This window comes from Eleginops maclovinus, chromosome 4 (assembly GCF_036324505.1).
Source record: "Eleginops maclovinus isolate JMC-PN-2008 ecotype Puerto Natales chromosome 4, JC_Emac_rtc_rv5, whole genome shotgun sequence".
In the NCBI taxonomy this organism is placed as follows: Eukaryota; Metazoa; Chordata; class Actinopteri; order Perciformes; family Eleginopidae; genus Eleginops; species Eleginops maclovinus.
In genome coordinates this window covers 17747534-17774986 of record NC_086352.1, presented here as the reverse complement: position 1 = coordinate 17774986, position 27453 = coordinate 17747534, and the positions used below count along the sequence as shown (strand labels likewise).

The following is a 27453-nucleotide window of genomic DNA, read 5'->3' as shown; positions in this document are numbered from 1 at the left end:
CAATTTGTTTGTTTGTTTGTTTGTTTAAATAAATAAAATGGGACAGGGAAAAAGAACGCAGAATAACTTTCCTATCTTTATTTACAGCATATTAGATGTACAAAACCATAAAAATATACATATACGTGTCTTCTAAGACAGGTGAAAAGCTCACTTCTATTTTACAGGACTTTCATTTATTTCATGTACTCTGAACAGTTGTCTTTGGTTTCTAGTAAATAATACAAAATATATTGATGCATACTCATTCACATGCCTTGAAACATCAAATATATGAGCCTCCAGCTATGCTACACTTTCAAAATGTACGTAGTTACTACAATACATCAGAGTTTCACCTAAAACTTTTTACATCATATACAACACATTCATCAGAATAATTGCTTTTGTGGTGCCACTACATCTTTAGTAGTGCTAATGTTCCAGGTATAAACATTTGTGCTATATTTCTTTCAGCAGTATTTCTGTCAATCACGCTCTACCTGTGAGAGAAGCCTATGTTAAAACTAGATACACACTCTATATACAGCATCACTGACATTCGGCATATATCTGTTTAGCTTTAGCATGTGTTTTTAATCGAGATGACATTATCAAATGTCTCATAATGTTGCCATGAAGAGCATTGAATCCTGAAATGGTGACTTGAATATTTAAAGTCATAATTTCTCAGATTTTTATTAAAAGACAGTTTCCAAATGTCCAAACAAAGTGATCTAAAATAATCCAGAGACAAACTCAAATACTTTTTTCTCCCTCTTAATGCTCTGCTTGTCCACTTTGTCTTTCAAATGTATCAAGTATGTAGTCCGCTGTAGTGTCGCTCCATGTGAAAACAGGTAACTTCAGAAATAATCTTTAAAGGGAAATTGGATAAAACAGATACTGTGGCCAGCATGTAATCTAGGTTTTTCACGAAATATCCAGACACTTTCATTCTTAAGGGCGAAGGAATCTCAGAACTTTGGAGCGCAGGAAGCGGATGAAGGATTTGGGGAACATTTCTCTTGATTCTTGTGCTGTGTAGTTGAAGAAGTTTTGGGGATGGGCCAGTACATCGAACAACGCCATCATGAGCTTCTTGTCCTGATGAGAAAATGTATTGCATTAATTGATGGCAAAAAAATAGTATGACTATAGGACTTTTTCCACCAGTCTCCAAAAGAGGGCGCTACATGCTTACAGGGCCTCAGGATAGAATAAAAGGGAACCCAAATCATCAAATGGAGGATAGTTAATGATAATCAAATTGTATAAGAAGAGCAATAATGGGGACCATATCGCTGTAATTTTACTGGTTCAATTTTGGTGGTCCTTTCTCTCCTGATTTCTCTCAAATAAAATCATAAAATGGAGTCATCTAAAACTGCAGCAAAAACCTTTTATCTCAAATGTTCTACCTAGATTCCTATCTTCTATATATAATTAGTGAACGAAGATGTTTAATTTGACAAAAGATATGATCAAAAAGCTATAGATTCAATGTTTTTGATAAAATATATTGACACAATATTAATATACACAGTTATTGAAAGTTTTTCTGGATATCCATTTAAGTGTTCTATTTAATATGGATGAAGAATCCAAGACAACAATACAGATTAAGTGTCAAAATGTACATTAAACATTGTAATACACAACCTCATAAAGTTTTGCCTAACTATGGTCCAAATTTAAAAGTGATTGTTATGAAACATTTGTACTAGCATACCTTGAGAATTTCCTGGTGATGCTCTGAAGCATATAATCTTCCATCTCTGACTATGTCTTCTATCAATTCTTGGTAGTCCTCTGAAACAAATAAAGTCAATAAACATCAATTAACAAATCAACCAAATTCAACAAACCCACAAATGAAGCGGCATCATCATTATTGCACAAAAACACCACATATCTACATACCGTCATATGTCACATATGGGACCTGGAAGCCTTTGCCACTGTTTCCCTCGTTGGACCTGAACTGAATCCAGAGCCTTTTTGAGCGGGAGGTGAAAGCGATGGGACGTTCGTATGTCTGACAAGTCTCGTAGGTTGTCACAGAGTTTGAGAGAGCTGTGAAATAAATGAGCACACAGGACAACATCTGTGATTATAATTGGAATGCTACAATATCATTATATTACAGCTACGATATGTTGATGGTGTTATTTGGTGTCAGGCCTATTTAGTAATCTTCCGTAATCCCAGTAAAACTATAAATATAATGATAGTTTATGTTGGTTTTCTTCAGTAAAATTGACAACAGCTAAAGACACCAACACCAACACGTCAAACTTACAGCTCTTTCTCATGACTAAGTAGTCCCCGCACTCATCCTCAATTGGCAGGAAGATTTCTGGGACAACAATAAGGATCCTGCGTTTGGGCGGAGGGTTTATGGTCCAGGTGCACTCCACATTGGCGGGGTAGTTCCCCGGGTAGTTGGGGGACTCGATGAAGCCAGTAAAATCTCCAAGCTGTCCTCCACAATGTCGGTCTGTAAAATGAGTCAGGGTCGTCAGATTTTTGTCCTTGATGCAGAATTGTGAATAATCTGGAACTGAATCCACAATTACATGTTGTGTGTGTTTGTTTCAGAGACTTTATTGCATACAGAGATACATACTTTTGCATTGCATGATGTTAGTGGAGCCATCGAAGTCGGTGGTGGTGTTTCCAGGGCAGGTAACACAATAGTTCTGTCCAAACTCCCCTTGGTACGTGCCCATGGGACAGCGGATGCAGCGGTGGGTGCTGGTGTTGTAGTAATGTCCCGGAGAGCACTGGACTGAAGGAGCCAATGACAGTGATGGAGGTCTGTTAGTTTCTCAAGCTTCCAATACTCACTTTTATGGTAACATCTTAACATCTCTTATATAGGTGTTTATTATTTTTAGGTGGTACAAAAGATTAAAGGCTAGGAAAGCTGGAATGTAACTAATTAAAGTTTAATTTAATTGAGCTAAACCCTTTTAGTTCCATCGTCCTGCATGCTAAATGTGTAGTTTGATTCTGACCCGCTGGATCAATGTAGAGACAATTGAGCAGCTGCAGAGGGCAGCAGAGTTCCTGTCAACACCCAAAAGGAGCTTTGTGACAGCTTTGTGATGAATGTTGTTTGTGTTTGTTTAACCAAAGAACCACAAATGTTTCACTTTAAATCTGACAGCTTTTATAACTACCCTCAGCTCCAAAAAAACCTCTGATCTCTTTATTTATGTTTAAACATTAGACATGAACTTAACTGGAGTTATTTGTTATTACCCTTAAAACAACAACAACAACAGAGATTAACATGGCACCTTTGGTCTCGCACTCCTGAAAGGTCCCAGCCCCGATGCGCTTGGTGATCAGGTTCCCCCCACAGGAGAAGCAGGTGGTGCGTCCCACTTCTGGCTGGTACGTCCCCAGGGGACAGGGCAGGCAGGGGGTGAAGCCGTCATGGGAGTACTGGCCCGGAGAACACTGACCTGAACACACACAAGCATTAAGTTAAGTCAGAGTGTGAAATGTTAGACACAGCAATGTCAAATATTATCTTTATTATCAAACTGTGAAAACTGCATCAACTGAGTACATTTAATTTCAAGTGTTTTCTTTGCTATTTCTCATGTTCAAAGTAATATAAGATACTGTCTTCTTCCATTAAGATAAGATACAACCAAGATTGAGCACAAGTAAATGGCATGATGCCATGTTTAATCTGCACTGCATTGTGTAATTCAACAGAGTGCCACTGCTTTGTGAATAATACAATCTGGGAACCAATGGGAGTTTCTTGCTTCTTGTTGTTTAGTCTGACAGGGGAGATGGGATCTTGGATTGAGTCATAAAGTGACTCCAATAACAGAAGGAAACCAAAACATGGTGGCTCCTTCTGTTATTATTCAAGAGCAAAAAAAACGACTTCACTTGTTGAATGGAAATTCATCTTCAACATCTAAGCTCAAGCTCCTTTGGCCTTACACAAAGCAGAACATCTGCCATGGAGAGATCTTTATCAAGGCCTTGTCGCTTCCTGTGTGGCTCATATTCACAAAACAGTTACCTAGATTATCTATCCTTCTGTGCCTTTTTGCTTTATTCGGTTTATTATATTTCCCATTTTTCATTTTCAGATTTTTTTGTTGCATTGTACATACTCTCTTCTAAGTGTTGCACAATTTAAACTATGGTCATTACCGACATGAGGCAATTTCCAAAGGCCAAATGTGAGTATATCCATGAATGAATTACTTGTCTAATATGGTAATACGTAATTGTAAAGCGCTTTGCGCACCTGGAAAGGCACTAAATAAATCCAATTAATTATTATTATTATTGTTATTGTTATTGTTATTGTTATTGTTATTGTTATTGTTATTATTAGTATTATTATTAGTAGTAGTAGTAGTAGGTAGTAGTAGTAGTAGTAGTAGTAGTATTATCATTATAAAGATTAGAAACAGCTAGCCTGGGTCCTTCCAAAGGTAACAAAATTCAACCAGTACCTCTAAATTTGATAGATGTACACGTTTCCCAACATGTCAAACTATTCTATTAATTAAATGGTGTTTGTCTTTGAGGTCCTATTTGTAATTTTCCGCAGGTTGTAACCATGTAAAGCACTTTGTAACATTGTTTGAGAAGTGCTGTGTCAATAGTGTATTATTATTATTGTTATTAATAAAGTATGTCATATACTGTACATATTGGAACACTCATTGAGGCATATTTGTGATTTTGAGTTACATATATCAAATTGACTCAATAGTCTCACCTCCACACTGTGACATGTTTTGAGCGCCAACCATCTTGGAGACTTCTCTTCCTTCAGGTCTGGGACAGACTTCACAAGATGTCTGTGCCTCCTCATCCTGATAGGTTCCAGCCGGACACAGCACACACCTTCCCTGATCCCCGTCGTAGTATGTCCCAACACTGCAGCTCACTAACAGACAGGCAGGGATGAAACCAAGATAGATTAAAAGTTATTAACAGGAGGCACAGCAGAGGGAAAATTATAACTAAAAGATATCACCATGAAACATCCCCAGTTAGTTACATAAATAAAATAGAAAATAGTTTTCTTAAGTATGTAGTTCATGTATACAGAATAAGATTTGAACATTGCGAAGGGCCATAATCAAAGTTCTTGTTTCATTTTGTCGAAATACGAGAGTCAACGTTTTTGAGTGAGGTAATTTTGGATATCTTTTTATAAATCATATACAGAATATAAATCACAACAAATGTAATGTGGACATGACAAATCTATCTATGCCATGTTTTTAGGAATAAGATGGTATTTAAGTAAAACCTTACTCATAAAGGAATTTTGCATAACAAGTTTACTTTCCACTGGTCAGAACGAAGGCATGTTATGGAATCAAAAAAGCCTGAACACTTAAAATGGACCAATTCATGAAAAACAATGTGTGTGTCTGTAGTGTCTCTTTAATTCAATGATTTATGATTAACTTGCGGTTAGACTCACACACACATGTGCATCCCTGACTGTGCAAAGAGCAATTTTTGACTTAGTCCTGCTATGTTTCTCCAAGGCACTGCCAAGCTTGTGGTTGTTTTTCACATCGCTGAGAGCAGATCATTTTGTCCTGGTACTAAACACATCTTCCAGGTCGGAAAAAAAATAAATATAATTCCTCACAAACTGAACACAAACACTTGGGGTGATACACCCAAAACAGACAGAGGTATATGAACTGTAATTTACATCTATTTAGCACCCAGATCAGTGTCAGGAAGTGAGGGAGACAATGTCAAATGCAGACATGAATCAACAATTAAAGCAGTATGCCCTGTGGCGACACATAATTAAACAGTCCTCGCCACACTGCAGATTTACACCATAAATACAGCCGTTCAATTGCATGACAAGACCATTAAAGTAACCCAGACTTCATCAGCTGCCTCTCATGTGTAATCAAACAGGACCATGTACATACTTGAAAAGCATAAACACAGTGAAGAGCATCTTTAGCAAATAAAAGGCTGAGCTTCAACAATTTATCAATCTGCTGACAGATTTCCGAGTTTTACTGTCACGTCAATGAACAGTAAAAGTATAACTCACCCTGTATCAGGTCAACACACTGCACTGTCTCTTTAAACGCTAAAAGTTAATTAAAGTACTTCAAAAACACTCATGATTTAATCGTTGATCAACTATTTTTGCTTTTTCACCAAGACATACTTGATGTAGGAAAAGCAAAAGAAGACTACATCCTTATTTTCGTAGCTTTTATCAAAACTGTGAAAATAAATACAAACAAAAAATTATCCTAGACAAAACTAACTTCACAGGGTCTTCAAAGAGAGATAATTATATATAGTTTGTTGAGGTGTCCATCACGGTATTTTAAATTTCATCAGTGTGTAGTATTATATTCTTTTCGCTTGATACTTAAATAAAAAGGTTTTACTCATTAATCCTGTTGAATGTAGTATTATAAAATATGCTGTCATTAATTTACACATTTAAATTGGAGAGAAATATAACATTTATCTTAGCTAAAGTTTAGAAATCACAATAAATAATACAATTACAGCAGGGACTAACTGTAATGGAAAATAAAGAGAAAGTACTAAAAAGTACTGTTGTTCCATTTCAATTCAGGATTTGATAACAGAAGAATAAATTGATCTTTCAGTAGTTATTAACGTCTTTACTAAGTGAAATAAATCAAGTTGAGTTATGAGCTACGTGCAGAGATGTTTATTTCACTGTTTCTTTTATTTATGGTTTTAGCTACCGGGTCTGTACAGCATGTGGAATGTTTTTTAAAGTAATGTGATTCAACTTGTATAATAAAGGTCTGTTTCATAAGTTTAGAAAACAGCATTAAGCTGTTAAAATGTTCTTGCAAACTAACTTTAAATAGGCAGCCAGACAAAATGACTGAGACAAAAGAGAACCAGCCCGCTCCACAGCTGCCTTTGTGCGCCACATCTGACACGTCCTAATACTTCATACAACATGGCTGTGCGTAAGGGAGGAACTTTTAATTCCACCATAAGCACCCTCGCCTCTTTAAAGGCAAACACAGAAGCAAATCAAAGAGAGTATTTCCCTCTTATCTCACAAAAGTGCAAAGGCTTGATTAAAGGGACCAAAGCACCGTTTTTCTTTTGCTGTGCTTCGGTTCCTCCCATTCAGAGTGATGCCTGTAATTAATTTGGGAATTACTGCGTCTGTCTGATGGTCTTAAGAACTTGACTTGAAAACTGCAGCTGATCTCACATAAGAATAAATCAATTAAATCCCAGCACAAACTGCGCCTCGGCTGTAGCCTCTAAGCTGCCTGTTAGCAGAGAAACTACTAGCTCCAAAAACTCAACACACAAAAGCTTTAATGTAGATCCATCTTACGTGGCTCAGCAAATTGTTAGATTTCCCCCTAAAGAAAGAAAATGTAATTCTCTCAAGAGCAGTTCATTTTTTGGAGCCCATTGTTTATTCTGAAAGACCATGAGGAGCCATCATTGCATTGTCCTCTAACAGCTTTTATTTGACAGAGGGAAGCAGTGAGAGAAGGGAGAGAGTGAGAGTGAAAGAGAGAGAAAACCTTGAAGCCTTTCAAATGCAAAGAACGCTTCTATAGAGTCCTCGAATTGATGGCTCCAAAGAGGTTTAAAAGACCTTTCACCTCTATTCAAGTCCCCACTCTTTGCCTACTTGATGACATAGGAAAACACTACGGTATCACAGTGGTAAGGAGCTGAACCCAATAAAAGGGGTCAGGTTTCTGAATCCCCCCATTCTGCTTGGCCCAATCACTGCTCGCGCCCATCAAGCGGAGGCCCAAACAACTGATGCTAATTGATTCCCATGGTGTGGCTGAAGTCAATTCTCTTTAGCAGTTTAGTGGCTGGGGGTCATGCAAAGTGGCCCCAGCTGGGGGGCAGGGGGGACACAGCACTCAAACTGCCAGCTTGAATCAACAGCACTTCCTAAACATCTTCAATGTTAAAACAAACACACAAACAAGTTGACTACAACGGTCAAATAGACGTTGACGCTCACCATTCACATCATCTCTGGATCGTTTATGGTCTGTTTTCTGAGTCACATACTGGCAATTATCAGCACTACACATGAGCATTGAAACAACTATTTATTTACTAAATTATTCAACTAAGTCATGTAAGCATTTTTTATAATACTTCATTGATCAAATATTAAGCATTGTAGTAAACAAAACCAATCAATGAATCAGAGGACAATGGCTGTAAAGGGTGCACAGAGGTGAATGCATATTTTTCTCCAAATGCACAGGAGGCTGTGTTGTCATCTCTGTGAAGCAGTCAGAAAAGAACCACAAATGGGGTTTTCAATGGAGTGGGCAGACTGAAAAGGACTAAACTGCACTCGGAGCTAAGCCAGAGCGGGAGTTCGGGGAGGAGGGGAAAAATATAGCTCCTTTAAAGAGTTGGAGGTTAAGAAGAATGCCTTTCAGCCCCCTCCTGCTCCTCCTCTCCCAAATTACATGTCTACACCCCTGCCATGGCCAATAGACTGCTTAATGTTGACCTGAAAGCATAGCGGGGGAGTTAAGGAATCAAGACACTTAGGACTTGTGTAACTGAAAGATAGAAATAATGAACAGGAGCAGTTTAGGTTTAAATCAAGTCAGCACCGCTCAACAGCAGAAGCAGCTTTGATGTTAATGTAGAAGCCCAAAAAATATGGTGCTAGAGAAAGATATATGCAGCTTAAAACCAATGATTTACTTTCAACAAACTTTATCTCCACAAACTGCTGGGTAGTTGTAGTCTAGACAAGTATCAGTGTCCAGTTTCAGTTTAACTTGCATCACCCCTAGTCTTCAAGGTTCAAAGAGGGGAATACCTTAAACATAATAGAGTTTTGGGGAGTTAACCAAAGATCTGGGTATACGTCTCATTCATACCTCTTTAACATTGGCGTTAAACAAGTGAATATATATATATATATATAATAAAATGCTTACCATTTTAATAAATATTTAGACATCTCAAAAGAAGTAAGGCAACAGTTTCCTCTCACTGTTTTAAAGCATTGTGCAGCAGGCAGCAAACTGTCTGTGAGGCCCGAAACTAGGGGCGCACGGTCCCTACAGCCAGAGAAAACACATGCCAGCCTCCAGCTCCCAAACACTGACAGTGTGCGGTCTTATTTAATGAACATTTTCTCCATCACAGGTTGTATATGAAACCCCTACCGAGATGCAACCGCTACCAGGAGACCTGCCATGGGCCCTCATGTTACACTCTTATCCCACGGAGATGCTGGAAGATCTCACAGCTTTGGAGGCCAAACAACAGTCCCTCTGTTCTTCCATGCGAGCTCGCTCTACCCTCCAACAAGCTCATTACGGCATGTCTGAAAACCAAATATGGCACTCATCTGGCCAACACCTGCTCCATATCCAATCATTAAACCAGCTTGTCTAAATATATCTCACTGGCGTGGACCATTTCAATTGCTTTGAGACATGACTTTACGTCTACTGTGTGTACTGTGGACTTAGTCAGAAACATTGCTGCATGGGGTAACAAAAGCAGTAAGATCTGCACTCTTAAAAAATGAAAGGCCTTAATAACTCCAGAAGAAGTGATGACGGGCTAAATGGTACGTGTCTTGGGTTGATAAAAAGTAATTAGAAAAAACAACTCACCACACTTCCTGGCCATCAGCACCTGTCCCACCCCACAGTGCCCTGGCAGTTCTGCTGGTTTGCCAAGAGTCTTAGCGAGCTCGTAGTCAGATCCAGCAAAGTGGAGGTGGAACTGTTCCCGGTTGATGGACTTCCTCAGGGTCCTGATGGTCTTCCTAAGCCTCTTCTCCGAGCGCCGGCGCACACAGTTCAGGTCACAGCTCTCTGCTGAGAGAAGCATTTAATTTCACAACTGTTTCCACAGCAAAACGTGATCTCCACACCTACAGTGAAATTCATGCGTGGATGCTCGCATGCTTGCTTCAACATTCACAAGAATGTACCATCAAGTCAGGAGAAAAGCAATTAAGGCCAACACTTCCCAACCTAGAGCCCACCACCATATTAAAGTCAAAACAGGAGATACTTTAACAGTTTAGTTTGTTTAGTGATGAACAGACAGCAGCGAAAGAAGGTTGGTGAACGAGAAGCAAAGGCAGACAGAGGAGAAGCGCAGAGAGACCAACCTGTTACCTCCTCTAGGTTCACATCCAGCTCAAACTCAGCTGTTATCGAGGAGCCGTCCTCCTCCCCAGCTTTCCTGCCATGGCGGCTGCGCATTCGCTGCCCAGACGAGGTGCAGCGCAGGCTCACATAGCTGAACTGGACATTTTCAGTGAAGAGGAACCTGCTATCTGTGGACATGTGAGACAACCACCCCCCCAGGACCATGCCACAGCCAGCAGACAAACAGAAACAACACACACAAACGCACAATTGTTAAAATAATCACAGACAGTGTTACAGAGAAAAAACAATCCATGTACTTTTGGTAGGGAATGTCACACCATACACAGATTTGTAAAAAGTCTGCAGTCCATTTGATCATCTATTTCTCATTATCACCCCTGCGCTGATTAAAAGGATGAGATGTCATAGTGACAATTTCCTTTATTTGAAACAATTATGTGCCTTTTTAGTGGCTATGAGGGATCTAAAAGACCATGCCGAATCCCTTTGGAAAAGCAAAATAATCCTACAATCGGAAACCCTTTTGATTGATGGCTAGGTCAGACCCAACTGAAAGGCATGCTATGGCTAATTACATCCTCCCCTGTCACTGCCAGACAAAGTGCTGCTCTGAGACATTCAAGACACTCAAAACCACATCACTTTCCCCACAAATTTCTTTCACATTTGCCTTTGGTTTCTGGTTTACTTTGAAGCAGCCTTCAGGTCTAGTCTGCCTTCTAAAGGTTGTGGCTTTAGGCTTCAGATGCTGGCAGTGCTTGGTAAACCCTAAATGTTTTTTAACCAGTAACATGTAGGAGCTGTAGTTGCTTCTTGTCTTTCTGTGATCTTGTGTTTGGATGCATTGTTGTGTTTGTTGTGAGGCAACCTCTGTACCTGAGTGTGCTGAGTTCAACCTCTCCTTGAGTTTCTCCTGACTTCGTTTTAAGTTGCATCTTGTAGTGCCAGACCTAAAAGTGGCTGTGGTCTTAATGCGTGGGACACCGGCTGTTTCTGGACCTGCAGGGCAGAGGAACAGAAAAACGTGTCATTTTTATCTACTAATTTGAATATCAAGGAAAGCCTGGGTTGATCCTGAGTTACAGCTTTGTGTGGCAGAGTGGAAACATAGATGGACATGTGATGTTTTTTGTACTTGCCTAAGCAATGCAAGCCACTGTTGTTCTTTTGTGTGTCAGCCAAGCAGGGCAGAGGCATTCCACAGGTCACCGTGTATGAATCCTCCGTCCCTGAAAACACACAAGTGGCCGTGACACACAGAACAACACAGACAACAAGTTAGGGCCAGAAAAGCCGAGTCAAGAGAGAGCAAACAGGTAGCGTGTATGGACACGAAGAGCCGCTTTGCAGATTGATGTTGACAACTAGCACAGCCTGACTAACAGACTAATTTTAATTTCCTTTAGTATGCTTTAGCAGTGCTGTATTAAGAGATACCTGACCTGTACTGGGTCATAATGTTTTAGTATAATAACACCAAAGAAACACAATGGTGCAACAGACTGAGGGGTGTCATGTTAACTGCTAAAACATGCTGTAATAATCACTGTTCGTACTATTTACCATATATATATGGGATCATCATTGTTTAGTATACTTTGTCAGAGCTCTATTAAGATTCAAAACAACAATCAATTTGAATCTTGAGCAAGTAATAGTGATTAAGTCATCAATCAGTCAACATTCTCTGCAGCTGCCTCACAGTGACAGCCATTCAGAAGCCATTCATTTGTTTAGTAAAACAAGAACTAGTGTTATATCATAAACTTTGTGTCACCTTGAGGGTGGAACATTTAATCCTGTTATATATTTAGACATTTTTCTGCAGTTTAAATTTCAGGATAATCTGTGTTTCTATTTGAACCATTGACAGAGTGAAACTAACTTAATCACAAAGTTCAACAAGCTTGAGCAGAAGATTAACTCTTTTATTGAGTGACAAATAACAAGATCAGGAACATATGTAGGAGTAACAAAACTCATAGGAACTCCTATGTTTGTGTAGCCGGGTAAATGTGGTTCATGAGAAAAAACACTCAAAAAGAAGACTGATCTGCAGGTAAAGTGATTTGACAATTAGTGGTTTTTTTTTTACAAATGTTGAAGCTTTGCAGACAAACCATATCCTCTGCAGAACAAAAAAAAACTGTTATACGGAGATCTGGCACAAACAACTCACCACTGCTGATGTGAACTTGGGACTGGCATGTCAGGAAGCAGCGGTCCCCTCCCTCCTGCTTACTACAGTTCAAGGTAGGTTTAGAGGGGGGTTTAGCAGGTGGGTAACCCTCAGCCTCTAGATGGAAATCACAACAAAACTCCAAGGTAAAAAAATAACAATTGTGGTTGTGACAAGGAGGAAGATGATCAGAATGTCATACATCCTTACAGCACCAACAGCATCGTTGAGTTTCGGATGTTTTACTCAAGCACAAGAAAACCAAGTGACAGAGAATCAAAGAGAAAAAGAGAACAGAATTCAAAGTATCTCCTGTTTTTGTCCCCCAAGGTTTTGTACAAAATGTGGGATGTCACACAATTTCCAACAGCACTCAATAGACAGGCCTCTGATTTAGGAAGAGGCATTGGCTTACCAATGCAGTCCTTTTTGTTCCAGTGTAGCTTATAGCCAGGATGGCAAAAGCATTCAAATCCACCCATGGTGTTCTCACAACCCTGCTCACAACCGCCATTGTTCACACTGCATTCATTTATATCTGAGAGGAAAAGGAAAAATCATTATTATAATTACAGGCTCCATTTTCCCAACACCTCAACAAGCTCTTTTGTAATGCTTTTTAGCCTAACACCTCTTTAAAGTGGGCACTTGTGTGTTTCGCTCAAGTTGCTAGGCAGACTCACCTCCACAGTGGGCCAGCCCGTACATGGTGTAGCCTTTGTTGCACAGACATTGAAAACCACCGGGGGAGTTCACACACGTGTGATCACATGTCCGCTCAAAATAACATTCATCTATATCTGTAATCAAAATCAGGCAGGTGTCATAACAGTAAGGCAGTCAGTTGCAATCTTCATCAGGAGGGAATTCCCACCCACATAGACACATGCCACTTGATCTTGAAATGTCACACTTAGTCAATAGACAAATGTATGCTGCATCAGATACATTTAAATTGGCTTTTGATAGTTATTACAGGTAAAACAAAGGCAGTGTTGCATTGAGGCCCCTGAAATTCAATTGTAGTTGCATCTGTTCAGCATCATCAAAGGAAAATACCTGATCAAAACAAACATAACAATTTGACAGGAAGCTATCTAATAATTAACTATGTAAAACTGACATATATCAAAATCCGAGAGAGATGCTAAAGTCATAAGTGTTTCCAGATTTCTTAAAGTTTTTTTAGGTTGTTCTTTTAACAGAAAACCTGTATTCTGGTTAGTAAAAACACAAAAAATAACTGGAAATGTTTGCTACTGTTGTCATATTCCTCTCCCTCTCATCTCATTTAGGAAACTCTCGATCGACTTTGATGTCCAGATTTTTCAAAGGATTCAGGAGATATTTCTACCTTGACAAGAGCGTTCATCTGTCAGCAGCTTGAAGCCTTTCCTGCAGTTACACTCAAAGCTGCCGATGGTGTTCCTGCAGAAATGTTCGCAGCCGCCGTTGTGAAGCTCACACTCGTCAATATCTATGGGGAAATAGGTGATATTTTGACATAGTCAGTTTAATTGGTCTTTCAACAGACAGATCCTCTCTGTGGAGGATTCATTTGTGGATTGGCAGTCTGACCTTTGCATGTTTTTCCATCCGGCTGCAGAGTAAAGCCGACCGGGCAGCTGCAGCGCACGCCTGTAGAAGTGTCTTTACAGGTGCAATCACACCCGCCATTGTTCACCGCACAGGTTTCTGAAATAAAAACACACAATGTGAACGTTTGTGAGTGACTTCGTGAAACAGAACCTTGATTTTCGGAATATTTTGATATAAAATGAACTGAAATTGAATTGAAATGAACAAATACTGTTTTTTCTATAGATTTTTAAATAATGTCTAACTGGAGAATAATTGTTGAGATCATAACTAAATTAAACATACCGCTCTTAATACATTTGTAAATGCTGATGAAAACAGAGAAATGGGGCTCTAATACACGGCTTGTATGGCACACAGTTATGTTGGATGTAGAGCACATGCATGCACTGGTTAGGCACATGTTAACACCTAGGTGTACCTTAACAACATGCTTTATTTACAACAAAAGACAAGACTCCCAGGGCTTAGGTGCTAGCCATGTAGGCCTACTTGGTAAAGTGCCAAAGTTAAAATGTTTTATCGAGTGACCAAAAATCACACAGCTGATAAATACTAATGATACAAGAAAAGATTCACATCCTGCCCTTCCAAAATGGAAAGAAAACGTGAAATGTGCCACACTGTCACAAATGCATATTTTTCCGGGGGGAAACTGGGGGCGAGAAAGTGAGTGCACAGTCATTTCACAGTTTGCTCAAAAGACTGCTGGAATGCATCAGTTTACTAGACATTAGTTCTCTCCCCTGTCTGACACCCCTGAGTGGTTACTGGCAGCTCAACACACCATCACGTTAAAACACAGACTACAACTGTTAGCTTGGGAATGAAGGAGTGTCGCTGTTACCCATTAACAGTCTTCGTTTGACCCGTTTGTCCACCTCCGTGAAGGATGTGGTGTTGTGGTCTGCAGATTCGGTGGTGGCTTCATCTCGTTCTGTGACACAAAAAAAAACAATAATTAGCAGAGTAAAAATGCTACATACATTCCCTACATTTCACAGATAACAGAAGCATATATTGACTTCAGCTCTGGGTGTTTGTGTGGGTCACTTTCAGGAACCAGATGCATGTTTACAGCTGTTCAACTTGCAGTGGCTCAGTCAGATAAGTTATAACATCAGTAAAAAGAATCTTGCGACAACATCGCAGAGATACGCATGGACCTCACACACACTGCTGCTGGTGAGAGAGATATTACCCAATATCTGATGGCTGATCCTTATCCGTCATAACTATTGTGTGGAAATATGCACACTTCCTAACAGGGGAACTAGCATAGAGAGGTTCACATACGTTGTTTTCATTTATTCAACAAGATAGCTCTGTGTTACACTGTTAAAAGTGCACTGTAAAATGCTCCTGCAATGTGCATGACTTAATCTGTTTTGTTTTATTCTAAACAGAAATTAAACTGATTATAAGGGGAAAATGTTGAACCCAAAACATGAGATATCATCCCCTTTCTGTTCATATGTAAACACAACCAAGCAACACTAATGGACAGGTCGGGTTGATGATGTTATTTTTGAACCACAAGTGAATAGAAATCAAAAAGCTACTCAAACAACTAGTTTTACATTCAGTTTTCCTGTTTTATGTTTCCCTTGGGTAGCTTTAAAGAAGTTAAGATGATCTAATTCAACACTTAAAGGTAGCACTATTTAAATCATCAGCTTGTTTAAGTTGTTCAGTCAAACCCAGGACCCTATTTTCAACCATATAATACCATTTTGCTCAAGAATCCATCTACTGAGAAAAACTGGTAGATAGGGAAATGAGTAAGTACGAAAAAACTACCAGAGTGAAAATGTAATTTTCCAAAATCCATCTCATCTCAAAAAGCATAAATTGAAAGTTTTCTATACATTTATGCATACATTCTGACAAATTTGGTTTGGAAAACTGTGTAACTCTTAAGGATTTGCAGTAATTTGTAAGTTGAATGTTGGCTGGAGAGAGTAGGAAATGACAGCTGTTTGAGGGTCAGTTGGATTAAAAGACAATATATGGTTGTGAGGATATGAAAGAAGAAAGTAGTAAACAGAAAATATTAAAAATAACAACAAAGTAACAACTTAGTCTACAAACGTACCTATACAGGACCTCTTGTCGGGCTGCAGTGTGTACCTGACGTGACACCTGCATATCGGGCCGTTCTCCGTGTCTTCGCAGGTGTGCTGGCAGCCTCCGTTGCCATGGTTACAAGTTACTGCAGGGGTCAACAACACGCAGACATGAGACATATTCACAGTGCAACACTTAGAGCCGACTGTGGGCGTGTAGTGCGATGTTAGCTTCATGCCGTAGAGCACGTACAGATGCAGCCTCTCTGGTTCCGGGCCAGCTCGAACCCTGGACGACACTCGCAGGCCACACCTCCTTTGGGTGTCTCTTTGCAGATGTGGGCGCAGCCATGCTCCTTATTCATACAGTTGAGGCCCTCTGGGATAGAAAGAGGGAGAGAGGTGCACAATGAAACTCTCCTACAGTGACTGACCGGCTCCACACAAAGACTCACACACTGAGAGATTAGTCCGGCATCCTCAAAGACACTGATTGTTCTCACGCCTTAAATAAAATCCCAAAACATCCACCACTGCGTTAGCTGTTTAGCACTTCTGAGTAAATATGTTAGCATGGGAAAGGGAAATGTTTCTCAAAAGTTCATTTAATTAAAGCAAAGCCCTGCAAACTCTTCAAATATCTACAACAAAGTCACAAACATGAGATGAATCACCGTTTATATAGATGGGTCACAGCTGAGTGGATAGGTCCACAGGATATTAAAGGGTTGTCAAGACCCGATGAAGTGAAAAACACTTGCATTTAAGTTGACTTCAGTCAAGAAGACAAAACAAAGAAAATTCAGACTAATCTGTGATACAGACCACATACACCAGAGTGCTGCAGTTATTAACTTATTTTGTTCTCTAGGACACAGAGATCCTTTTCCCACAGCATGTTGCTGCTGCAGATAAAAGCTCAGTGACGGGAGCCAGCTTGAACCTGTCACCCCTCATTGTGCCGTCAATCTTAAGAGTTGTATGTGAATATTGAGAATTTGCTACAACATTCTTTGTCTTCTTTCAGAAACTAACACAATTAGCAATACAAGCATCCACTCACACAACTAACACAAACTCAAAACCTATTTTATATATGAACTAGGCCTTGTTCCCAATCTCACACCTGCCAGATATTTAAGTCACATTTAAATGTGTGGGAGTGGGACAAAATACATTCAATGATTCTGTCCATGTTGTTGTTCACTCACCCACAGACCGGTGGATGCATGTGTGCTGGTTGTCGCTGAGGAAGAAGCCTTCTTTGCAGCAGCACTCATAGCTGCCCATGGTGTTCACACAAGTGTGTTGGCACCCTCCATTGTTGAACTTGCATTCATCCACATCTATCAGACAGCCGATTGATTGCAATAGTTAATAGTGTATACAAATCCATGGCAAAGTATATGTTATTTTAAAAAATTAGCTGGTTTTTAAACTCATCTGCATGAAGTGTTTACAAACACTGTAGAACAAATATCAGACATGACATTTAAAAATCTGTTAAATCACTCCATGAGCAACACATTAAAGCTTTACCAAAGAGGGCTAAAGAAAAAAGCAGTCTGAGTGTGAGAAACTTCGCATACAGCCCACACAAACATGAACTCTTCACCATAGAAGCGCTCTCTGTCTATCACAAAAGGTTATTTACTCAGTGGTTTAAAGCTGATCTTACCTAGACAGTTATGTCCGTCATGTGCCAAATTGAATCCATCATAACAAGTGCAGCGATAATTTCCTGGTATATTGTTGCACTCGTGGACACAGCCACCATTGTACTCAAAGTCGCATTCATCTATGTCTGAAAGTAAACACCACATACATAATGTTCACCTACTCACCAAAACATTAAAATGCAAACATTTCAGTATTTGAACAGTAACAACAAGAACTTTAGGGCAATATGTGGTTTCTATCTTAAAGAGTTATAAGATAAATGAGCACAGATATTAAATACTCCTTTGGGAATTCAAATGTTATGCCAAAAAAGATTCAATAATGATTTCATATTGTAATTACGATCATTTAGAATGCATAACAGACATATACTCTTCCCAAACACCACCCTGAATTAAAATGTGTGCCTAAACATCCAAACTGTGATTCTACTTTAACACTCAGATGATTTCCATGACCAGATATATATGGGAATCAAACCATTCAACACAAAAGTAAACACATTACCTTCGCAGTGTTTTCCGTCTCCTTTAAAGCCTGCTCTGCACGTGCACTTGTATGAGCCTTGGGTAGTCTGACAAATGGCATCAATGTGACAGCCATCACTTCCCTCGGCACATGGATCTGCTGAAATCCAAATGGGTCTCACAGGTCATGATCACCAAAACAAATTTCTACCTAACATTCAAATAGTACATTTACACAAATATTATGATATTATTCACATATGATCTTTTAAGTTTGTCACGTTTTTCTGGAGTATACTAGAGAAGAACAACAAGCAAACTCTGATTTAAAGTCGAATATAAATGTCCCTAATAATAAAAAAATATATTATCCTACAGCAGGCCGTTAGAAAAGAGTAAGAAGCTGAAAGTTATAAGTTACATAAAAAAATAAAACTTGATTTAAACCGTTATGGTTACTCGGCGAAAATACATTCCCACAGCACTTTGTATGCTGCTACATTTTTGAAAACTAAGAGAAACAGTAAAAGTCACCACTGGGGAAACACTTCTGAAAGCGTGCGTAAAGTAGTACTCTCTGGAAAACACAACATACACACACATGCACACACACTCACTACAGTCCCACCTCGAATCTCTGGAAGCGCTGCGCTTTGGCGACTATTTAACAAGAGCAAAAACAAACAAAAGTGCCTTGCAGCCCAAATAGCTCCCATGGTGATATGATCCAAGTTTAGAGGTCTTCTCAAAAGGACGCGTACGCACTGAAGTCGTGACCGAGCGTCCGCCTCATTTTCATTCTAGGCTGTCAATCTGCCTCACAAGGGGCTTTTGAAAAGAGAAAGGAGTGAGTAAGTGAGTGTGTGTGTGTGTGTGTGTGTGTGTGTGTGTGTGTGTGTGTGTGTGTGTGTGTGTGTGTGTGTGTGTGTGTGTGTGTGTGTGAGAGAGAGAGAGGGAGAGAGAGAGAGAGGGAGCGAGAGAGCGAGAATGAGTGCGTGCGTGTGCGTACATTTGAGAGTGAAAAAAGCCCCGCTTTTGAAGCAAAGCTGCGTTAGGTCGGTCAAATAGCCAATGCAAGACCGGAAATGTCCAGACTTTGCGTAATCGCTACTTTATTTATTTGTGCACAGGTTTATTTGACTAGCGCGTATAATAAAAAAACATTAACACTTCAAGCTCATTCTCATTACAAATCACTGGACAGGTAAACAATAACAAAAACAGCATATGTTAGATCAAACAAACATTATAAAATACATCTCGTAACGTGCACCCTCTGTGAGCTAAAATGTAGGCTTTTATTATGGAAGGTACGACCGGAAATCACTTGGTAAATCATGACGTGATGGTGACGCTTTTAAAGACTGAACACTTGTAAACATACCCTTTGGCATCTGTTTCAAAGTCGAACACGTTAAAATCCTGTGTTAAAAAGACCGAAAAAACGTACATGAGAGATGTTATTTAGTGATAGGTTAGCTAACTTATCCTACCAATTAGTTATGTAAATTGTTCTGGAGGCATGGATTTAACAATAAGCCAAACAACGTCGTAGCTAGGCAACACATGTATATCGTGTCTTATTTACACAACCGCCTGAAGAGATGGATTGTCCATTTTAATAATGTTGTTAGCCATACACAGGTTCATCAAATACAACGAAAGGGCTTCTAAAATACACAGAAGAAAGAGCTCCAGAAGAAGCAGCTTAGTAATAATTTACATTTACTACGTTTGAACTTACACACAGCTGGTGCTCTTCACGCTGCGGAACTCTTCAACATTGCTCAGTACTGTCAAAAAAAAATCAGCTATCAAATCTTGGTTCCTAAATTCAGCTGTATTTTTATTTATTTCAATCCCCTAAACTACTACTCAGCTTTCAAAGCTGTCAAATAAACATAGAAGCCTAAAAATGGAAGTAGTGACTCAATTATTTGTCTACAAGTACAGTAGCAGCTGGCATGCTATATCAATACATTATGGTAAATGTATAATGGAACTTCTGCAACATCAATACTAGTTAAATCACATTATTTGGTATTACACGTAAAGGACAGTTGTAAAACTGCTCCACACAGTGGTCAATGTGCGTTACCTCGTTGACTAATATCTACCGTCTATACTTCTATGTAGCTCTTGTGCACCACCTATTGGCGCACAAAATAATCACAAAACAGCTTTTTATTTTTCAGGTTTTATTACTTAACAGATCTACTTTGTGGTACAGTATACAAAAAAAGTATTAAAAACATCTACATTGCATGTTCGAAGGAAGTGCACAAAATTAAAAAGACTTTCTGAATAGGCTCTATACCAGGTATCAAAATGTCAGTTTAAAAAAAAGGTTTTGCAATAAATAAATATAAATTACATGAGAATCATGACAAGGTCAGGTAATTCATTAAGGCACACCTCACATCCCAAATGTACCTCGCAAAAACAATATGGCAACTCCCTATGGACAAAAACAAGCTTATTTCCCAGTTTAAAAGGGAGCAGAATTTCTCCTTTTAATTTTAATCATAAAACATGTTCAGCATTTAACTACCCTGCCGCAGAAAAGTGTATATATTAAGCAACTTTACAGAGCATTGCCTGTCAATTCATGAAGTTGGTGATTGGTTACATTAATGCAAAAAAAGAAACCGTAACATTACAGTATGCATTTCAGACAGTACGCACAAAGGCTTAAACTGTGCAATTAACTGAGCATTATCTTAACATGACATACAAAATAATTATCTTGAGACAACTAGGAATTTTGATTAAAAAAAATGTTAAATATTGCTGAAATAATGGATGCTGTTCACAAGTCAATTTGGTTGAATAATGATCTATCACTTTATACTGTAACAGCAAGTGTGATAGAGCGCCCCAGAGCACTTCTCACATTCAAAATGTCTGCATAGTTTGAACTTTGACAATTGCTTCTGAAGACAAATCACATAAATTGCAATTACATTTTCTATAACATAAACCAGTAAACAAAGGTTCATTTTTCGACCTTTGCATGCCATTAGAAATCAAACAAAAAAAGGATTATTGCAGCTCACTGATGCTGCGATAAACATCTACTGTTCCCTGCAGTTTACACATAATTCTGAAGAGCATAGGCTATAGCTTTGCACACCCTTACAGAAATACATCTGACAAAATGAGATAATCCCCATTATCTGGTTGAGTGTAAAAGTATTTGTTCAGACAGACAAACATTTTTCCCCACAAAGTAGTGGTTTGCTATTCCTGTATTTGAAAAGTTTGGGTGTACCAAAAGCCAAAATACTGTGTATTTACAAAATCCATTTTTTTTTTTTTTTACAACATGCATCGTGATTTCATTGGAGGCTTTACAAAAGAAATAAATAAATTACTTTCGTCATTTCAAAGGGCGGAGGAATGTACTGCATGCATGGTCTAACAACATCTATCCGAGTCAATTTGCAGCAATTGATGAAAAATCAAAATGGAGTGTTTCAAACTTGAAGCATGCTCAAGATGTGACAATGTCGAAGTGTTCTTATCTATACACACAGACATTAAAAGCTCATTAAATTCAAAGAGCACTGTTGTAATAATTATCCCTGGGCTAACAAACATTTTTTTGTGCACTAAAAATCCTAGAGACTCACATTCGCCCATATGGAACAAACGGATAAAACAAAACGTTGCAGCATCATGTTGAAGAGCCACTTCAACATACACAAAAAAGCTGGCATTAGAATATCAGGTGGCTTTCATATAGACACGCACAATCAGACAAATTATGAAGGGAAAAAAACAGTCTTGATGTGTATGAAAGTTGACAAAGTATTTACAAAACATTGATCACTTAATACAAAATAACCCAAAACAATTTTGAATCAAAAATGGAGCCTCGACACAATTTTCTTCCGCAGCCTATAAATAACACTAATGCCCGTATACGTTTTTTTTTTGCTTTTTGCTTTCTATAAAAAAAGGAAATCAACTCTATACAAAAGTTTAAAAATATCCATATAAAAAGGAACATTACATAGAAAAGAAATATCTAAATAACTAGTCTAATGGGAGAGTGGAAATGAGGAGGTCTGCCACTGGAGACAAATCCAGGAGGATGCCATGGATAACCCTACAGGGGGATTCAACAAAAGAAATCACCAGGTTTCTTTTATGACTTCTGGCAGTTGTGGAGGAAGTGTGTCTGGAAGGTGTGCAGCCACTTGCGTGGATGCCAGTTTTTTGGAACTGCAGCAGGGTTTGAAGAGACGAGGATCAATGATCACCTCTCCAAACCGCCCCTTATAGACAATCCCACAGCACACCTTTTGCCTAAAACGGGGGGGAGAGAACCTTTAGTTAAGGATCATATTCAAATGTGCAAAAATGTTAAAACAGTTGTCCTGTTACTTTGTCAAACAAATTGGTGTAATGACTGCGTACCGTTTCCAGTATGAACGGTCCAGAAAAGAGAAGGTGGACGGAGAGGGGCGTCTCTGTTTGGACTCTATGTCTGAGCCGTCATCTGACTGGTTGCTGTAACTGGGGGACTGCGCAGGAGAAACACTGGAGGTAGTGCTGTGTGCATCTGAGTCTGCTAGGAAAATAAAATAAATGATTTTTAGAAATTGCCTTCAAATTTACGAAATAAATTAAATGAAAAACTACCAATCAATTTCATTGCTGACCTGATGTTTACATTTCAGAAAATAGTTAAATGTCCAAACAAATTCCTTAAACAGTATAGATATCTTAACTGCTTGTTTTGTCTGACAGAGTCCAAAACCCAAACATGTTCTGCCTCTTCACATCAGGAGAGGCATATATCTGTAAGTTTTCTTTAATTAAACATTTGTTTACCAATTTGAACTGGCTATTGGTTTCCGACCTCGATGAAAACCAAGAAATATCAGTTACGGTGACCTTACCCAAAGAGCCACAAGATGTTGCTAAAGCAGTCATTTTCAGCCAGACTGAACAGACATCCACAACAGACTCAAGGTGAACATTGAGTGAAATTGCATTGTGTCATTTTGATACAACATACTTTTTTTCTTGAACATTCAATTATATTTCAGGTCAACAAATATTCCATTTCTGTTGAGTTCCAAATCTACTTATACACACCAACAAAATGCATGTTATAAGCTAATATACATTTAAAATTAACTTACTTAGTCTCTTTAACTTGTGAAGCTTCTTTAGCTTGCTTTTCGTCTTCCCATCGCTGTTCTTGATCTTCTTGGGTTTGGTCATCTTGAAGCCTGGTCCAGCTCTTGCATCCACCACCTGAGACAGGTCATGTTTAACAGGTCAATATTAAGCCTTCTTGTGACAACCAAGACAACAATTGAGTCTCATTACTCCCAGCAGACAAAACTTACATGATTCCAGTTTTTCTTGGAGCCATTTGGTAACTTCTTCCATCTCTTCACCAGTAACACACAGGCATTGCAAATGTCTCCAACACGATCTTCTGACAGCCTTTAAACATATATTAAAGTGTCATTGCTAAGATTGAGTACTCAAATTCTTATTTAAAATGTTATATTCCGAAATATATATATTCTTTTAAACATTAAAGCAATACAACTGCACATTGAATGAATGAAAGTTCTTACCCAAAACAGAGCTCGAATGTCTCTTCATATCGACTGCTGTCTGTGAAGCGTGAACTGGAGGACTTGGTCTTGCAGATGCAACAGCCGTCGTTACTCCGGTAGATCTTTGACTTGTGAAAGCCAAACATATTACGTCTGTTGGTCGGTTATGACTTTGCATAAATCTGGAAAGTAAACCAGAAAGGTCGTTAAATGCCTCTGTTATATCACGGTGGGTGCAGTCAATTGTGCTTTCTACTACGGAGAAGGGGGCGGTCCCTACAAGCATACACATACAGATAAACAAAACCACTCTTAACGCATCAATGTTTAACATATATCGTGTTTGAAACTCATATTTGAGGTAGCACTACATTGTGATTAACAACTGAACAAGCGTTGAACCATTTTATGAAATTTAAAGCAAAGTAGCGGGAACACCAACACAACAAAAATAATACAACAATTCCACTTAAAAACACGTTTATAACTTCACGTTGTGTTGATTAAACAAAACTTAAGCACCAATCGTGTTACATTTGGTGCGGTAGCAATGGATGCAGGCTCCCAAACTTTGACACACACATTCACGCCACACGGTAAGCGTTACACACCCACAACATAGCGTTTTACTATCCGTAACTGGTTCTTACGTTACTATTCGGAACAACGGTCAACACAATGGACTAAGCAGTCGCAATAAAATCAAAATGGTTGGTCTAATCTATTGCTCTGCTTAGGATTTGTTTGGGAAACCCGAAACAAAAAGCGGGCAGCAGCAGCAGCGCTTTTTGAAGTGAAGAAACAAAAAGCTACCGGGCTGAAATATTTGTAACACGCCGTGTCCGAAAAACACACAATCCCCAACTAAGTGCATTCGTGTATGCTGTGAGGATTTTGATAAAATACAGCAAAGTAGCAACGAACACATCATTCCCTTTAAATTCAAACTTTTGCCAGCTAGAGCGCCAAATACGGTTCATTGTTGTTAGCTGTTAGCATGCTAGCTAGCCGACTTTGCTACCATTACCACGCCACGCTCTCGTTCACTTCCACGTTATCCCATTGTCGGTTAGTCTTTACACATTTAGCTGCACACGCTCACGACAAGCAACGACTACACCACATTACCATCAGTTTCTCCAGACATAATAAACCAGTCAAATTCTATAAATATAATTCCTGTACAAGAGAAATTAAAGTGCACTTACTGAACAAAAACTTTGAATCTTCGCCGTGTTCTTTTCACGAACTGCGCATGCTCTTACTACAACTGCATACAGCTGTCTATTAGAATATCATTAGCATGAATGAAAGGGCCGGGCCTGCAATGACCATACAAGGACTGCAGCCGTTGGTTTGAACATGGGTTTAACCAATCGCTGCTCTCTCGGGTACTCTTCACAAGATATGAATGACGGGAAGCGTAGTAAATGAGCGGGAGATCTTTGTGCCGTCACAGTTGTTAGCTGCCTTCCCTTAAACTCAAAATCCCATAAACCCCCTGGTTGAAGGCTTTAAAGAAAAACAGCTATTAGACATGGCGCGAACGAGTTTGTTTACATTTTCTCAGCTGAAAAAGCGCATTCAACAGCGTCGATACTGTTAAATCACTTGTGTGTTACTTTTCAAATATTTGACACAAAAATGACTATAATTAGATCAGCCCTGCAGTTACAGTTTTTTTTTGCTTTTGGAGATTTTTTTTTTAGAGCAAATTGGATTTAGGGCTCACATTATAACTTAATGATTATTAACATTATTTAATGATTTGGTCTAATAAATGTAAGAAAATTATAACAATATCATAATTTTCCGAAGCCCAACTTCACATATTTAATTTGCTTGTTTTGTCCAATAGTTTCATCTGAACAATTAGTATTTTTGATATACTGTCTGCCTGTGAATTTTTTAACCACTGTTTTGAGAAAGCACAAGTAGCAAATGACAGTTATTCATGGGAAACACATTGAACCTTAACATTGATACAATGTAAGCCAATTTAATGCATTACTGATGCTTTATTCTTAATATATTTTTACACTGTACACTGTTGCTCACTTAGTAAACACTACATTACACAGCTATGTCAATAAATGTACAACAGTATTGGAAAACAAAAATATATATCTCCCAAGACGCTCATGTGTGAGTCGTACACAGACGAGTACAACAGTTATTCCAGACATTGTTGGCACAGAAAATAAGTCGTTCACATATTAAATCTCTTGTTATGCACAATTCAAAGTATGTAATGGAGGCGGGCCAATTAACACCTCAAGACACCCCGGTATGGAGTTTGTAGTGGGGTTGAATTTTCTGTTGTGGATATTGCATAGCAAGAAACCATGATGACATAATCAGGAGCGGGAAAGAGCTGTCCTTTTTGCTCTTCACATGGGAAGCAGGAGATCATCCTTAATCATGATGAGTTGACAGAGATCACCACACTGTTTTTATTCAGAGAACAGGGCAGATGTAGTGTGAAAGCTGGGATGATGACGATGGAGGAAAGGGTTGAAGGTATTTACATGAAGGCTTTCATTGTGATCAACTTTACACAGAAAGCTGGGTCAAGCGTGTCTTCGAGGACTTGTTTTTGGAACACAAAAAGCCAAAGACTTGGGGTACTTTCCCCATCCAACTGAATACAGTGCTTATCAGTGGACGCAGGGTAAACCACACAGTCTTTTTATCATGCAAAAAGGATGATTTTCTCTGCTAGGTATTCCATGTGAAACATCTGAACACTAGTACATTTCTCAAGGAAAGCCCAAATGTAACATCCTTCTTGTTTCCATTTTAGGTAAATCCTTTTCTACACTAAAAACCCCCTGTCAAACACATACTTACTTATAAAGCATACTTCTACATCATTTGCTTTAAGCTCTGTGTAATGACACTGGAATCTGAGTTGACAATCGAGCAAGCAACTTGACTGATTTAACAAAATAATACTTTTTTTCTCTGAAAATATATTAACAGTTTTGATCGTTGCTTTCCTTCAAATATAGCCATTGTCAGCAGTTCACCATAACAATGAAAATATTTAGCTTTCAGTAAAACATTATAGCACAAGTAGGTCATTGTCAATAATGTGAAAGTCATGGTTCATAATAGAAAACATATTTTAACATCTAATGGCCACATCATCAAGGATAAAAATAACAACATATCTTGAAAGGCTCATTGCACTCAATATATGGCAAATGTAACAGTAGCTTTAATATAAGCCAGAAAATGTCTTTTGTTCAAGTCTTTTCCTGCATAAAAAAGGTTCAGTTCTCTTTTTAGTGGTCCCCAGTGATCGCCCTCGTCAGGTGCAACTGGTGGGGAGTTGGTTTTGTTTTAAATTCCAACACCTTTGACAAGCGAAGCCTCCAGGGTGATGTTAAACTCCTGCAGAGTCTGAAGTACTCTAATCAGAGAGTTTACCAACGAGAGGTCCTTCATCAGAGAGGTGTCTTCATACATCTGAGCCATGATTGGACAGTCTGCGAGCAGAGCAATCCAGTGATGCAGCAAGTGATCCCTGAGAGAAGACATGTGTGGATTCAACATAACAGACAAACACCGGAGACTTCTAATAGGTATTGCATGTAGCAACTTTTCAATATAAAACAAATTAGAACTATGAGAGAGTAAAAGCTAATATCAATGGGAACAAAATATTAATATCTATTTCAAAATCTCTTTAAAAAGTCTTTTGAAAATGTATTATAACGATTATTT

At 38.8% G+C, this 27453-nt stretch overlaps 3 protein-coding genes across 10 annotated transcripts in view; all 3 read right to left on the bottom strand.

The window, feature by feature from the left end:
* Positions 1–63: 63 nt before the first annotated feature.
* On the bottom strand, positions 64–19023 carry scube2 (signal peptide, CUB domain, EGF-like 2). Of its 4 annotated transcripts, none has more exons than XM_063882081.1 (23): positions 18771–19023; positions 18183–18302; positions 17674–17799; positions 17207–17341; positions 16249–16374; positions 16025–16141; positions 14777–14866; positions 13909–14025; positions 13685–13807; positions 13014–13130; positions 12746–12868; positions 12331–12447; positions 11291–11380; positions 11028–11150; positions 10148–10315; positions 9642–9848; positions 4742–4912; positions 3285–3452; positions 2609–2770; positions 2282–2479; positions 1903–2055; positions 1712–1791; positions 64–1086 (listed from the first exon to the last, which is right to left on the bottom strand). In XM_063882081.1, exons 1-23 carry the CDS (start codon positions 18856–18858, stop codon positions 940–942), a joined length of 3066 nt encoding a protein of 1021 aa, XP_063738151.1. In that variant the 5' UTR covers positions 18859–19023; the 3' UTR covers positions 64–939. The 4 variants fall into 4 exon arrangements, with proteins under 4 accessions (XP_063738151.1, XP_063738153.1, XP_063738152.1 ...); XM_063882083.1 differs by having other exon boundaries at positions 9642–9845; XM_063882082.1 differs by having other exon boundaries at positions 18183–18299; positions 18771–19021.
* Positions 19024–20329: 1306 nt separating this feature from the next.
* Positions 20330–25059, bottom strand: sinhcafl (SIN3-HDAC complex associated factor, like). 2 transcript variants are annotated; one of them, XM_063882330.1, is made up of 6 exons: positions 24933–25059; positions 23743–23906; positions 23506–23605; positions 23296–23410; positions 22565–22718; positions 20330–22453 (listed from the first exon to the last, which is right to left on the bottom strand). In XM_063882330.1, exons 2-6 carry the CDS (start codon positions 23868–23870, stop codon positions 22279–22281), a joined length of 672 nt encoding a protein of 223 aa, XP_063738400.1. In that variant the 5' UTR covers positions 23871–23906; positions 24933–25059; the 3' UTR covers positions 20330–22278. The 2 variants fall into 2 exon arrangements, with proteins under 2 accessions (XP_063738400.1, XP_063738402.1); XM_063882332.1 differs by having other exon boundaries at positions 22565–22715.
* Positions 25060–25722: 663 nt separating this feature from the next.
* Positions 25723–27453, bottom strand: part of dennd5a (DENN/MADD domain containing 5A) — a 29111-nt gene continuing 27380 nt past the window's right edge. For all 4 annotated transcript variants that reach the window (XM_063881451.1, XM_063881453.1, XM_063881450.1 and 1 more), the window contains one exon: positions 25723–27253. In XM_063881451.1, the coding sequence (XP_063737521.1) occupies positions 27070–27253 (184 nt within the window). In that variant the 3' untranslated portion in view covers positions 25723–27069. The remainder of the gene's footprint in view (positions 27254–27453) is intronic.